The sequence below is a fragment of the Pristis pectinata genome, chromosome 20 (genome assembly GCF_009764475.1).
Source record: "Pristis pectinata isolate sPriPec2 chromosome 20, sPriPec2.1.pri, whole genome shotgun sequence".
In the NCBI taxonomy this organism is placed as follows: Eukaryota; Metazoa; Chordata; class Chondrichthyes; order Rhinopristiformes; family Pristidae; genus Pristis; species Pristis pectinata.
In genome coordinates, this window is record NC_067424.1 from 19794044 (window position 1) to 19809992 (window position 15949).

A 15949-nucleotide genomic window follows, 5' to 3' on the forward strand; every position below is an offset into this window, starting at 1 on the left:
GCTTATCTGCTGACAAAACATCCATGCTTTTGTTGCAGCTAAACTGTTGATGCAACATGATATCTTATTCGTTTATTTAAAATCTGTACAATCTTCACTAATTTGCTTTTCTTTGAACTGTATTAAATGTGCAGATACGTGCTGGTGCATATTTGGTTCAAGGTAATTATGAAAATATGAACAGTGATGGACAGGAAAAGAATTGCTGGTTCATCCAGCCTGTTCTGCTCTCTACCCAATTCTAAACCATTTTCCCCCTGAGAGAGGGAAAACAAGCAAATCGCTAAAGAGAAAATCTGAAATTCTTCTTCAACCTGACTAGCTGATCAAATTCATCCCGGGGATCATAATTGCCCAAATTAATATTATGTATTATCTAACTTTTACACAAAGTGATCTTTATGCTGACCAGAACTAGTCTTCCATCGTCAGAATTCAGTGAATTGGCATTGGCTGCACAATTAGCAAGCCTTCCAATAGTCCACTGTTCTGTGAGAAGAGAATCGCCTCCATGATAAAAAAAAACCTAAATCTTGTAATTCTAATCACTTGCAACTCTGATCACTAATCCTCCCTTGCCTATTATGTGTGAACAGGCTCACATCTCATTCAATCTATTTCCTTCATCATCCATAAACCCCAAGATCTTCACTTCTGTTCAGTGTAGTATTTAAGATCTTCCATCCGTCATGATAAACTAAGGCTTCTCAAACTAGGAATCCAAACCTGATTATTAACTCCCATGTGAGGAAATATTCTAATTGAAGCTTGACCAAGATCTTGTATGAGGCCAAAATAATGTTTTTGCCTTGCAGTTAATTTTTCTATTAATGTACTTTATCAATTGCTTTATGGTATTGTTCATGAATCTTTGGACTCTACTTTGAAAGACCTGGATTTCTTTCCTTCTCTGCCTAATTGATGCTGTTCCTTGAAGGATACATCCACATTCAGTATTCACCCTCTGCACATTCAATAGTGTATGAGAGGACCTGGTGAAAGCAGATTGGGAGCAGATGCTTGAGGGTAAAATGGCAGTGGACAAGTGGGATGTTTATTTAGAAGAGAGGCAGTAAGAGTCCAGTGCACGTAGGGGTGAAAGGCAGAGATGGCAAAATTATGGAATCTTGGATGACAAAGAATTTTTAAACTTTGATTTGGGAAAAAATGGAAACATATGTCGGCACAACATTGTGGGCCAAAGGGCCTGTACTGTGCTATAGTGTTCTAAGTATAACACAGTATTTTCCAAATTAAATGTTATTTGCCAACTGTAAGCTCAGTCCCCAACAAATCTATGTAAAACAACAGAACATTGTCTGTATCCTGACACTCGTGTATTTTAAAAATGGGGCTACAGTAGTTTCTTGTCATCTGAGTGAACCACAGTTCACAGGTATGGTAGTGTAGCGGTTAGCGTAATGCTATTACGGTGCCAGTGACCTGGGTTCAATTCCGGCTGCTGTCTGTAGGGAGTTTGTACGTTCTCCCCATGTATGCATGGGTTTCCTCTGGGTGCTCCAGTTTCCTCCCACGTTCCAAAGATGTACGGGTTAGGAAGTTGTGGGCATGCTATGTTGGCGCCGGAAGCATGATGATACTTGCGGGCTGCCCCCAGAAGACTCTACGCAGAAAGATGCATTTCACTGTGTGTTTCGATGTACAGTTGACTAATAAAGATATCTTATCTTAAAAGTATGTAGTATGCTGTCAAAGATAGGTGGTAAGGCTTTTACATAGCTAATATCCCTTCTCCTTGACTTCAGGATAGGTGGTGCCTGGTCCAGGAATTTTACCTTTGTTTAGTTTTATCCAACAATATGTTCATTTCAATTGTAAGAAACATTTTGTGCAAGAAATTTCAATGATTTAAGCTTTACCTTTTTGAGCCCAGACTTTCCAGAATGTGCAGAGGGTGTGGTTATTTTATGTAAATTAGGAAATGTTAATTGGCAAATTTTGGGAAAACAATGAAGGGCATTTTTATTATATGTTAAAGAAAGTGGTACTTGATAAAATCAGTAAAACCAATGCAGTTAAAGTGCAATAATCGTATCATGTATGCAACAGTGTCATCAGGGTGAATCAGCACCTGAGTAAAATATATTATTACATCACAAAAAGGCTTTGGGTGAAGAGATGTATTCAAAGTTTTGTGATTATGCCCAAGACACTACTTCAATTTTGAAACTTCCAAGTTCCTAAAATCTTGCACGTGGTATTTGAAATGTGTTTCTTTTAAATCAGTAGTTCAAGTTAGAACTTTAGAAGGTAAAGCAAAAATATAATTTGAAGTCAATGTATCTTGGGAAGGTACTTTTGTAGCTGGGTGATCATGGTAACTTGGACGGCAGCTTTATAATGATATGGAGCCTCAAAGTTATTGTCCAGTTTATTTTCTAATAATATTGACTGCTGATAATCTCATGATTTTCTTTTTGTGTAAAACCAGGTCTTTTGTCAGTTTTAACAGTGTTGCCTTTATTGTCACAGTTCATCTATTTCCAGTTTCAAACTAAAACAGCTTTTTCATGCAATTAATGGACAAGTAATTTAATTTGGCTACAGTCTCTTTTCACCCTTTCTTGGATTCTCTGCTGCTTTTGCCTTTGTTTTTCATGCTAATTTAGGTCTGAAAGTTGTGCAAAAAATTAAAAGGTTCTTGTACTTTTTCTCTCCTGAAACATGTCTGAACTCTTGATTCTTAATTGAACAACCATGGGAGGGAGCTGGATTACAAAACCACAGAACTGGATAGTTCTGAACAATGTTGGCAGGAGGCTGGTAATAGACATTTTCCTTTTAGCTGTAGTTGGATATTTATGAAAAGTGAAGGCAGCCTTGATCTTATTTTAAAAGAACTGAAGCTTCATGATCTCATTGTTGAAGGATGGGAGGTCATGGAGATCACTGACTGAAAGTTCTGAAAAGAAAACTGTATCGACCTGGACTAGTTGCCAAGTGGTAGGAAATGAACTGTAAATGTAAATTTGGCAAGCAGTTATGAAGGTAGTAACATTTAAAGCAAACTAATCTATACTTCATTAGTCGTGTATTTAAAAAGGTTTTTCAGTGAATTTCTAATTATTGTATATAGCTTATTGGAGTTTATTTATCTAGTTTAGTTTGTATATAGAGTTTATATAACTTTATACATTCTGCACAGAGTGGAGTTCATCCAATTGTAGCAGATATGGCATGAACACTTGTACTTTTAAAAAGCCCTTTCTGTTATTTCACATCTGACCTAAGTGTGTTTTCTCCCATGTGACTTTATTGCAACAGTTAGTCAGTTAAATTACAATGTTCTTTTGATTTTATGCAGACTCTAAGTAAATAACACTTCATAAGAAATTAAGAATAAGTCTAACTTTTATGTAACATTTTATGTCACATTAAGAATAATTAAGTTATTAAGCCATGTCTTTAAACATTGGTGGAGAATTTTATTTCCTCAAATTTATGAGCTGTGTTAACTTTGTCGTGGTTTAATATGTGGGGATGTTTTGTTCTCTAATTAGTCTTATGAAAACTAGGTTTAGTTAGCATAAGTCACCACCTTCAAATACCAAATCTTTATGGCGCAATGGCATAAAGTCAAATGTCAGTTTTTGAGCTGTAATGAAACTTAATAATTGTTAACATGTGGCTTTTTCTCTTTCCACAAATGCCCCACTAAGTATGTTGCAAAGTATGGGTGGCAAAATTCTGCAGCAGATTTGATCCTGACTTTGGCTGTTGTTTGCACAGAATTTGCATGTTTTCTCCATTTACTGTGTGTGTGTTTCCCTGCATGCTCCAGTTTCCTCCATGTCCCACAAACATGTTGGTAGGTTAATTGGCCACTGTAAATTTCCACTTAGTGTAAGTTATCAGCAAAAAGAATCAGTGGGGAGTTGATGGGCCCATGTGAGAGGGAGTAAGCTGCAGTGGAACAGAGCAATAAGGACAGCGCAATGGGACTTCTGGGGTTATTCTCTTGAGATGCAGCATGGACCCGATGGGCTAAATGGTGGCCTCCTGTGTCATTATACTGTACTGAGCTTGAATTTGTGAATAGAGGTTGAAACAGTGGACCTCCAACTCAGAAGTATTTAACACAAACACTTTAAATTTTGCCAATAATTTGAATACTTCTATCTAATTTATGAGAAGCAAACCCTTTTTTATCAAATTGCTGCAGAGGTTTTATAGTATTATCAGTGAAAATTGGTTGTTGTACATCATTAATAATCCTGTTTTGTTTGAATGAACTGTTTAATCATGTATTTTAAATGATTTTTAATGTCTTCCTATGCTGTGCACATCTGTGATTCTATAATTGTAAAAGGATATTTTTTTTGTTTGCAGAGACCAAGAAATAATTAATTTGCTGGACCTGACTTTTTAAAAGGCTGTTCAGTAACAACAGCATTTAAAATTTTCATTGTCTACTTCCTGAAGTATTTGAGGCAAATAATATGGATAAACGGAAGGGAATTGAAGTTTATCCAGATAGGTTTGTAAGTGAAAGGATACTTGCATTAACACAAGCACTGGCATTGACTAGTTGGCATAGTGACTTGTTTAAATGTGCCAGTTCCTCCCTGTAAATATTCAGCATGTGATCAAAGGCCCCTAAGATGTATTTCTATCACAAAATTCTGTTAACTTCAATAAAATGAAATTGAAATTGTCAGGAATGAAGTTGGAGATTCCTTGTAAAATAATAATAAATCTGAGTTGAACTGGATTCAAGGATGGATGCTTCTGACTGACCCTGGTGTAGAGTCTGGACCCAAAATGTTGACTATCCCTTTGCCTCCACAGATGCTGCTTGTCCCGCTGAGCTTCTCCAGCAATTTTGTTTTTGCCCTAGATTCCAGCATCTGCAGTCTCTTGTGTCTCTTGACCTAATTTCTTGATGACTTTGTGGAATCCCAAGCAACTGTCTGAAAAATTGTAGATGGATAGAAGGACTGAAAGAGATGAAGTTGTTTCAATTCTAGAATTCTGGGGAAAAGATAAATAGGAACAGGCAAATAGCTGATGATTATTGTTTTCAATGTGGTGAGGCAAGGTGCAAGTATTTTGGATTACTTGCAAGTTCAAGAGCAATGAACGTGAAATAATCAGTAGTGCAGAGAATGTCAGAGGTCATGATTGAGGAATGGATGGCAGAGATGTCCAAGATCACTTTGTGAATTGCGTGTATTTTCCTTGTGCAGCTTCTAAGAGAATGGGAGGCGGTAATGGTTGTGGGTTGGGTGGATCATCTGTTTTAAATCCTGAAGTGACTTGAGTTTTATGGGATACAGAGGGAAATAACTGTGTGACATAAAGGAAGAAAAGGGCCTATTGAGACTGGGTATGATGAGGATTCCTTGTGAGTTCGGAGAAATGGTCGAGGTCAAGAATATTCAAAGTCAAAAGATGAAGAATTGAGTATCACAGGAAAAAGGTGGTGACAGCTGTTAAATTTCAGAGATCTGAATAAGCTGTCTATTTTAAAGACTTAAAGTTGTCTTTACTGCTTTGCTGAAGCACCTGGGGGAAGAACATGAAAGATCTGTCAGTTGATTGCACCTTATCAGGATGAATCACATTGCATCACAATCAATGCACTTCATTGGAAATTGTTGTACAGGCATGTGCAGTAGACAGTATGCATACTGCAGCACATAGCTAACAACACTCATCATTAAATCTTTTTGTGAGATGTTCGACGAGGGAATGAGTAGCTACACAAAAAATGATTGCAAAATGAAGGTGAGATCGTAATTTGACATTATAGCCAAAACAGGACTGTTGCGTAAATCGTTCTCAGAATTGGCCTAGATTGTGTGGTGAAATCCTCGAGCTGGTCATAGATCCATGACATTCCAACTTGAATGTGAGCATGAGCTGATCCAGACTTTTGTAATTAAGATAATGGACTTTAAGATGAAAAGAATTTGTATATAAATGTGATTTGAAGGTGGAAGATGAATATATAAAAGATTTCTTGTTAAGATTGATAATAGATTATGGTGGGCGCCATTGGTATTAAAATGTGGCATGACAAGGTTTAATTGTGTGGTGTTTAGTATTTGACAGTATTTCAGACCTCTGACATTTTTACCTTTTCCAAAATTTCTTATGATATTACTCTGAATTGAAAATCAAACCCTGTAGTCATAAATATTGGACTATTCTGATGGGCACCTACTGGATTAATGAGCTAAATGAGTAGAATGGTCTTCCTCCCTGGAGAATGATCTATCAGCACGTAATGGATCACACATTCTGCAATTACCTACGTTAAACGGGGAACAAATTTAGTTTGGATTATAGTGACATATTCTAGCACAATTTAAATAATTGTCCTTCACTTAATTTTATTCCATGTGGTATTGTAGCACCTGCAAAGAGGATCATGTGCAGGTGTGCACATGCATGCAATTGATGATGGAACATTTAACAGTGCTTTGCAAGCCTTGAACCAAGTTTGATTTAAATCCTGTGCATGTGGTTTGCCGCTGAATTAAAAAATGTTGTATAATTTATAAATCATATGATTCATTTTGAGGGCTCATAATACACAAATTGTCATTTGTCTTGAATCTTACAAATAGGATTGGACTGTACGATGAGATTTTGCAGGCAACCGTGAAGGTTATAAATTTTTTCAGCAAAGTGAATTGCAGTATACCCTGTCAAAATACATTTGTTCTGATCTTCCAAAGCCTGGAGCAATGTGATGCCAGTATGATCCAAGTATGGACGGCCTGATATTTGCTCCGAGTAGTTACTGTCCTTGATTACTGCTTGAGGCAACTGCCATTTAGATTGGAATGCAGGAGGTTTAAAGTCTAATGCAAAATTTAGTCAGTTAACATTTATTGCCATCATGTTGCGTATTTATGTGGCCCAATAAAGATATTTTTAGCAAGTATCTCCTTTTGTGTTTTAAAGTCTTTGGCTCTAAATATTAATCCTCCATTGTGTATGGATTTATTGTAATAATTAGTTGTCTTTCAAAAAAATTATGCTGTGATTGATTACTGAAAATCACTATTTGAGAAGTTGGATACTAATATCAAATTGACATTGATGAAATACAGGTCCCATTCATGATTTGGGGGTAGTGTTTTGAAATAAATGTTAGAGCAGTTAATTTAATACTTGTGTTCCTTTCATCTTGCAGCTTACTTAAAGAAGGTTCCAAGATGTACACACAGTCAAAGTCAAAGAGAGCGTCAAGTTTCCATGAGTTTGCAAAAAGCACCAGTGATGCTTGGGACATTGGGGATGATGAAGAAGAGGAGTTCATGGCTGTTGCTTCCCAAAGTCTCAATTCAAAGGTTGCAATGGCAACAGCAGCTCAGGTCATTCAGAACCACAATAAATTAATGGACCAGCCAGGAGAAAAATTGCATCAATCGGAATCAATCGATGAGGCTAAAACAAATGGCAAGGTGGTCAAATCAAACAGTGAAGTACAACTGTCAAAGTCTTCAGGTAAGGATCTGCTTATACAAGTACAGCTGGAATGATTTGTTCTTGGTCATTATAGATAGCGACAATTGGTAACTCTCTATTTTGCATCATTTATTGACCTGTTACCCAAATGACTTTTGTAAGTAACAATATTGGTACCTTAAATGAAATAGAAAAATGCTGGAAGTACTCAATAGATCAGACAGCATTTTTGGAGAGAGAAATTGTTGTTTCAAGTTGATCTTCCTGACGTTATATGGCCTGCAAGCTACTTTTTTGTTTTATTTCAGATTTTCAAAATATTTGGTGTGTGTGAGTTATACCCCCAAATAAACATTCACCCTCTTAAAAAGGACAATCCCAAATAACTTCATAGAAGTAGTACCTTGATGTCATTGTCATTCATAAATTATGAATGATGGACAGTCTTCAATACCAAGTCCATTGAAATTTAAAACACAAGGCATGCAAATATGTGTAAAATGGCAATAATTAAATAAATTACTTACGTGGAGAGGAGACTTCTATACCTGGTATTCATAGTGGGGTATGATGGATTATCTCTGGAACTGAATGTTTCCACAATTGCATCTTAGGGATAGTCCAGTTTCCCTGTTACTACAGATTGCTGACGACAACTACATTGCACAAAAGCTGGGAAATGCGTCAGGCAGTTTTCCAAATTTCTGTCTGTTCAGCAGCACACTATTCAGCTTTATGTGAAATAATCCCTTTCTCCCATTTCTGTTGAATATTATCAGATATTTTTTTATGTAAGATGATATTTAATGAGAAATATGCTTTAAGCTTGATCATCCAAGAACTCAAAGCCCAATGAAAAATGCTGAGCAGCTGAAAATCAGCAGCAGGGGTGGGGGGGGGGGAATGATGGGGTGGGGGGGGGAGATGTAGGGATATGTTAGAGGATTACTTCATGCTCCAACTGATATGTTGGATAATGACGAGCAGCTAAAATTTGTCAATTCCAACACTTTGTGGTAACAGCAGCAATTTAGGGATTTGGGGCAGATGTTTAAAAGACTTTAATCACTTCTTCATCCCCACGATCTCTACTTTGGGTGGGATGTCCTTGGCACACATGAAATAAATCCATTCAGTACTCGTTTACACATTGCAGTGCATGCTGATAATAACTGGCGTTGCAAGAGGAGTTATTTTTCATAAGGGAAACTAACCTAAATTAAGGGTAGATTCATCAAATAAGCAAAAATATTATTATACTGCTGGAAGTGGGTGCTTCACAGGAAGAATTTTACTTATGATTGGAACTTTGGAAGCATTATCAGAACAACTCTTATAAACAGCATTACTATTTGAGTTGCACATATGACTGCAAAGACAGCGTGAAACTTTTGTGTTTCTGAAATGTTTGTCTCTTGCTTTTAATCAGTTCATAATGATGTGCACAATTTTTTAGATGGAGAAATGATCTGAGTTTTGCAAATACTCTGCTACTATTTGATGTTTGCACAGTAGATATGGATGGGATAATTGGGCAATCAAAGAGGGTTTTGGAGCTGTTTTGAGCAAGTTAATTAATGGGAAACTCAAATATTTTGTATCAATCAATATTTGAACCCAGATAATTTCTCATTTAAGAATATTTAAGTATTACTGACTCAACTTCTATTAATTTTTTTTTGTTTGAGCCCAGTTGCATACTTGAATAATGTTCTTAGTTGATACATCAGTGCATTACTGAGAATGTTTTGCATTGTTGGGTGTGTCTCTGTTCACAGCAGATATTCAACTGAAGCTATTCAGGTAGATATAGAGTGTTCTTTGATATCATTTCAAGAATGTTGGTTATTTTTCCTTTATTGAGATCAACATATAACTAACTAACGGTACTTAACCCCATTTTATGGGGTGGGGGTTTGTGTCCCTAGAAAACAGTCTGTATCGTGATTTCCTATTTTGAGAAGCCACATCATCTGCGCATGTGTCAGGCAACGCGAATTGGAAAAAGATGTAATTTTTGAGTTTTTTCACATAAATTCTGAGAGCAAATTTTATTCCATACCTCAAGTTTTTGCCTAGTGATTTGTGAATTTAAGGGTGAATTTCCATTCACTGAATGGCTGCAAAGTGGGGTTCAGTTGTGCTTGGTAAGTTATTTTACTCTGAGTCCTTGTAAAGTAACTGCTGTGTTTGAATGGTATTGAGGGTACAAGTTGGTATGAAAGATTTTCATTCTTGTATCACTATGTTCAAATGGTCCTCGGACTTTTGAAGTAAGGGAACATTACTGAGCACCAGATTTAACATCCTGTCAATGAGGACTATGAGGAGGAATCCCATTATAGTCTTCAATGGATTGTGAAGTCCAAGTCCAATGACCTTCTATTCAAAAGACACTCCACAGAAAATTGTATTGATACATTTTTCCACTTGCATTTCATTCCTAGAAGTCTCAACTAGTTCATTGGAAGAATTGGGATTACGATAACTGGAATAATTTGACTCTGGATTCATAAATCCATGTCCATTTGGTTTATTGCAGATGAAACTCGAACTCGTGTCCCTTCTCCACTGACAAGTCCCTATTCAGACCTCTCTTGTATTCCTGTCTCCAGTGAGCCCTGAACATACCAATAAAAAGGGTATGAAATGGATGTCATCTTTGTCTGAGTGATTATTAGCCAGGAGCTAAATCTCTTTATGAGGAACTGCCTGTTATGGTGAAATCTTTCAGATATAACAGCAGGTAGAAATAAACAATAGGAATGTTATATTATTGATAAGGTGAGGCATATTAGTCACTTTGCTAAACATTTTCTGTGTGAAGAATTATCAGATTGTTCAAAAAAAAAGGTGCCTTTAATTTGGGATTGAAATTTCAATGGGAGAGCAAAAGTCCTCAATCTGAACCAATTGTGTTTGATCAGTCGAGTTTATTGTCATATGCCCAAGTACACACACAGACAGGTGCAATGAAAAACTTACTTGCAGCAGCATCATAGGCACATAGCATCATTTAAGCAGCATTCATATAAACATAAATTATACACAACTTTTACAAAAAACGCAATTAGAACAAAAAAAACACAGTCCATTTTAGTGCAAAGTGATTAGAGTTATCATGGTGTTGCTAAACTTTAGTGGTGATTAGGGTTTTGCTGGTTGGTTCAAGAACCGAATGGTTGAAGGGAACTAGCTGTTCTTGAACATGGTGGTGTGGGACTTCAGGCTTCTGTACCTCCTTGATGATGAGTTTGGATGGGATGTTTTGAACGCTGAGCTGTAGTCAATGAACAGCAACCTGACATGTCAGTTCCTATTGTCCAGATGTTCCAGAGCAGAGTGAAGGGCCAGAGAAATTGCATCTGCTATTGGCCTGTTGTGGCAGTAGGCAAATTGGAGCAGATCCAAGTCACCTCTGAGGCAAGAGTTGATTTGCGCCATAACCAGTCTCTCAAAGCACTTCATCATGGTTGATGTAAGCGCCACTGGATGGTAGTCATTGAGGCAGGACACCATGCTCTTCTTGGGCACTAGTACAATAGATGCCTTTCTGAAGCAGGTGGGAACCTCAGACCTCAGAGAAGCTGAATATTGTCTGTAAGTATTCTAGCCAATTGGTCTGCGCAGATCTTTAGTACTCAGCCAGGTATGACGTCTGAACCAGACACCTTTTGTGGATTTGCTCTCTTGAAGGATGCCTAGGCGTCAGCCTCTGAGACTGAAATTACAGGGTCATCCAGGGATGTGGGGGTTCGTGTGGGTTTGTCATAGTTCTACCTATCAAAGTATGCACAAACGGTTTTGAACTTATCTGTGTCATAGCAGATAATATCATTGGAGAGATGGAAAAATACTATTTGACAGGGTACAGTGTTTGTGATAACCTTGAAAGAATTTATAAAAAGGATGCTCTTCAGTTTGTAACACAGTTGCATTCCTGAGCTTGGCACATAATGCACATACTCACTTTAATAGTTTCTCAACTCTACTCATTCTAGTGAGCACAGGTCCAGAATGAGACAGGGCAGGTGGCAGAAGTGAGTGTAGGGGAACACTTTGTGTCGAGTGATCATAATTCCATTAGTTTCAAGATAATTATGGAGAAGGATAGGAATTGTCCTAGGATTAAGATTCTAAACTGGAGAAAGGCCAATTTTGAGGGCATCAGAAGGGATCTGGCCAGCATGGAGTGGGAAAGGTTGTTTTCCAGCAAAGCGATGCTTGGTAAGTGGGAAGTCTTCAAAAGTGAAATATTGAGAGTACAGAATTGGTATATTCCTTTTAGAATAAAAGGCAAGGCTAACAGGTTTAGCAAACCTTGGTTAATGAGGGATATTGAGGCCCTGGTAAAGAAAAAGGAGGTGCATATCAGCTATAGGCAGTTAGGATCAAATGAGGTGCTTGACCAGTATAAGAAATGCAAGAGAATACTTAAGAGAGAAATCAGGAGGGCTAAAAGAGAACATGAGGTTGCTCTGACAGACAAGGTTAAAGAGAATCCCAAGGGCTTCTATAGCTATATTAAGAGCAAAAGGATAGTAAGGGACAAAATTGGTCCTCTTGAAGGTCAGTGTGGTCATCTATGCCTGGAGCCAAAAGAGATGGGGGAGGACTTAAATGAACTTTTTACTCGAGAGACAGAAACAGTCTATAGAATGGAGGAAAAAGAGCAGTGAGGTCATGGACCATACCCGGATTATGGAAGAGGAGGTACTTGCTGTCTTGAGGCAAATTAGGGTGGAAAGATCCCCAGGGCCTGATGAGGTGTCCCCTCGGACCTTGTGGTAGGCTAGTGCAGAAATTGCAGGGGCCCTGGCAGAAATATTTGGAACATCCTTGGGCATGGGTGAGGTGCCGGAGGATTGGAGGACATCTAACGTTGTTCCATTGTTTCAGCAAGGCTCTAAGAATAAGTTGGGAAATTATTGGCGGTGAGCCTGATGTCAGTCATGGGTAAATTAGTGGAAGGCATTCTGAAGGACAGGATATATAAGTATTTGGATGGACAGGGCCTGATTAGGGATAGTCAACATGGCATTATGTGTGGCAGGTCATGTCTAACCAATCTAATAGAGTTTTTCGAGGAGGTTACCAGAAGGTTGATCAAGGGAAGGCGGTGGACATTGTCCACATGGACCTTAGCAAGGCCTTTAACAAAGTCCAGCGTGGGAGCCTGGTCCGGAAGGTTAAGTCGCTTGGTATTCAGGATGAAGTTGTCAATGTTGGCTTAGTGGAAGAAGCCAGAGAGTGGTCATAGATGGTTGTCTCTCTGATTGGAGACCAGTGACTAGTGGTGTGCTGCAGGGATTGGTGCTGGGCCTGTTGGCATTTATCATCTATATTAATGTTTAGATGATAATGTGGTAAACTGGATCAGCAAATTGTGGATGACACCAAGATTGTGGTGTAGTGGACAGCGAGGAAGGCTATCAAAGCTTGCAAAGTGATCTGGTCCAGCTGGAAAATGGCAGATGGAATTTAGTGCGGACAAGTGTGAGGTGATGCACTTTGGGAGGACACACCAGAGTAAGACTTGTACAGTGAATGGTAGGGCACTGAGGTGTGCTGTAGAACAAAGGGACCTGGGAATACAAATCCATAATTCCTTGAAAGTAGCATTACAGGTAGATAAGGTCGTAAAGAGAGCTTTTGGCACATTGGCCTTCCTAAATCAGGGCGTTGGGAGTATTGTGTGCGGTTCTGGTCACCTACCTGCAGGAAAGATATCAATAAGCTTGAAAGAGTGCAGAGAAAATTTACATGGATGTTGCTGGGACTTGAGGACCTGAGTTATTGGGAAAAGTTGAATAGGCTAGGATTTTATTCCCTGGAGCCCAGGAGAATGAGGGGAGATCTTGCAGAGGAGACAAAATTATGAGGGATATAGATAGGATGAATGTATGTTGGTTCTTTCCCCAAAGGTTGGGTGAGACTAGAACTAGAGGACATAGGTTTAGGGTGAAAGGTGAAATATTTAAGGGGAATCTGATGGGGAACTACTTCACTGAGGGTGGTGTGAATGCGGAATAAGCTGCCTGTGGAAATGGTAGATGTGGGTTCAATTGTTACATTTTAAGAGAAATTTGGATTTGTGCATGGATGAGAAGAGGTATGGAGGGCTATGGTCTGGGAGCAGGTGGATGGGACAGAGCAGAAAACCAGGCTGGCATGGACTAGATGGGCTGAAGGACCTGTTTCTGTGCTGTAGTGCTCTATGACTCTTTGACTTTAAACACTGGAATAGAAATGTATTCTCAGGATTGAAATAAGTAAATTAGGACTCTCACCATTTCTTTTAACTTTGAACAGTTAAACAGCCACATTTGAAATAATTCAGTTGGATGTCCTGAATAGGAACTGACTTCTCCTGGCCGTACCTCTGCCTTAAAATCTTCCAGGAAGAGTTAAAAGTTAGGGAATGGGGGTGGGGACATTAATCTCCCAAAATTTGCATCACAAGGACAAGGCTGGTAGGTTCAAGGGATTGCCACTGCCTGCAAACTCTGTTCCAAGTAGTCTGCCAACCAGTTTGGAAACATTGATGAAAAACACTACAATGCTGGAGGAACTCAGCAGGCCAAGCAGCATCCACGGAGAAAAGTAGGCGGTCAATGTTTCGGGTCAGGACCCTTCTTCAGGACCGAAGATAAGAAAAAGGGAAGCCCAATATACAAGAGGGAAAAGTAGAGCAGTGATAGGTGGACAAAACAGGGGAGGCAGGGTGGGTACAAAGTGGTGATAGGTAGATGCAGGTAAGAGATAGTGATAGACAGATGTGGGGGAGGAGGGGAGAGCAGATCCATTGGGGATGGGTCAAAGGTAAGCAGGAAAAAAGCGTAGAAAAAAAGAGAGGCTAGGAAAGGGAAGAAAAGAGGATGCATGGTTGGGTGTGTGTGGGGGGGGGGTAAATTGAGGGGATTACTTAAAGTGGGAGAATTAAGTGTTCATACTGTTAGGCTGCAAGGTTCCAAGATGGAAAATGAGTTGCTGTTCCTCCAGTTTGCTCTTGGATTTCACCAGCCAGTGGAGGAGGCTGAGGATGGACATATTTGTGATGGAGGGGGAGTTGAAGTGACTGGCAATGGGGAGAGGCAGATCATGGTTACGGACGGAGCGCAGGTGTTCTGCAAAACAGTCAACTAGTCTGCATTTGGTCTCGCCAATGTAGAGGAGGCCACACTTGGAGCACCAAATGCAGTAGATGATATTAGGGGAGGTGCAGATAAAGCTCTGTCTCACCTGATAGGACTGTTTGGGTCCCTGGATGGAGGTGGTGTAGGGGCAGGTGTTGCAACTATGGCGGGGGCAGTGGAAAGTCCCCAGTGTGGGAGTGAGGAGTGAATTGGGGAGTCGCGGAGAGAGTGGTCCCTGTGACAGGCAGAAAGGAGTGGGGAGGAAAAGATGTGCTTGGTGGTGGGGTCCCGTTGGAGATGGTGGAAGTGGAGGAAAATGATGTGTTGGATATGTAGGATGAAATGTGAGGACAAGGGGAGGCCCTATCCCTGTTGGGTCTGGAAGGGATGGAGGTGAGAGAAGAGGTGCGAGGAATGGTAGAGCTGCAGGTGAGAGCTCTCTCGACCACAGTAGGGGGGAAGCCGTGGTTAGTGAAGAAGTTGGACATCTCGGGTGTCCTGGAGTGGAAAGCCTCATCATGGGAGCAGATGTGGCTGAGGCAGAGAAATTGAGAAAAAGGGATAGTATCCTTGCAAGAGATTGTGGGAGGAGCTGTAATCAAGGTAGCTGTGGGCTTCAGTGGGTTTGCAGATGTTGGTGGATAAAGAATCTCCTGAGATGGAGATGGAAAGATCAAGGAAGGAGAGAGAGGTGTCAAAGATAGTTCAAGTGAATTGGAGAGCAGGGTGAAAATTAGTGGCAAAATTTATGAAACTGTTGAGTTCCACACGGGTGTAAGAGGTGGCACCGATGCAGTCGTTGATATAATGGAGAAAGAATCGAGGAATGCGGCTGGAGTCGGCTTGGAACAGATACTGTTCACCATAGCCAACAAAGAGGCAGACATTGCTGGGGCTCATGCGAGTGCTCATAGCTAGAAAGTGAGAGGAATCGAAAGTGAAGTTGTTTAGAGTGAGGACAAGTTCAGCCAGGTGTTAGTGGAAGGGGACTGGTTCTGTCTCTGCTCAAGAAAGAAACAGAGAGGGCGCTGAGGCCATCATGTTGGGGAATGGAGGTATATAGGGACTGGACGTCCATGGTGTTGGTGTTCCTTTTGTCACAAAGTCAAAATCCTGAAATTCCCTACCTACTGGCATCGTGGAAATGCTTCAAGAAATGCAGTAAGATAAGATGAGATTTCTTTGTTAGTCACATGTACATCGAAACGCACAGTGAAATGCATCTTTGCGTAGAATGTTCTGGGGGCAGCCCGCAAGTGTCGCCATGCTTCCAGTGCCAACATAGCATGCCCATAACTTCCTAACCCGTACATCTTTGGAATGTGGGAGGAAACTGGAGCACCTGGAGGAAACCCATGTAGTCACAGGGAGAA

At 39.8% G+C, this 15949-nt stretch overlaps 1 protein-coding gene across 6 annotated transcripts in view; it reads left to right on the plus strand.

The window, feature by feature from the left end:
* The window catches only part of LOC127580978 (TBC1 domain family member 22B-like), a 260989-nt gene that overhangs the window by 21037 nt on the left and 224003 nt on the right, over positions 1 to 15949 (plus strand). For all 6 annotated transcript variants that reach the window (XM_052035004.1, XM_052035008.1, XM_052035005.1 and 3 more), the window contains one exon: positions 7166 to 7479. In XM_052035004.1, the coding sequence (XP_051890964.1) occupies positions 7166 to 7479 (314 nt within the window). The remainder of the gene's footprint in view (positions 1 to 7165; positions 7480 to 15949) is intronic.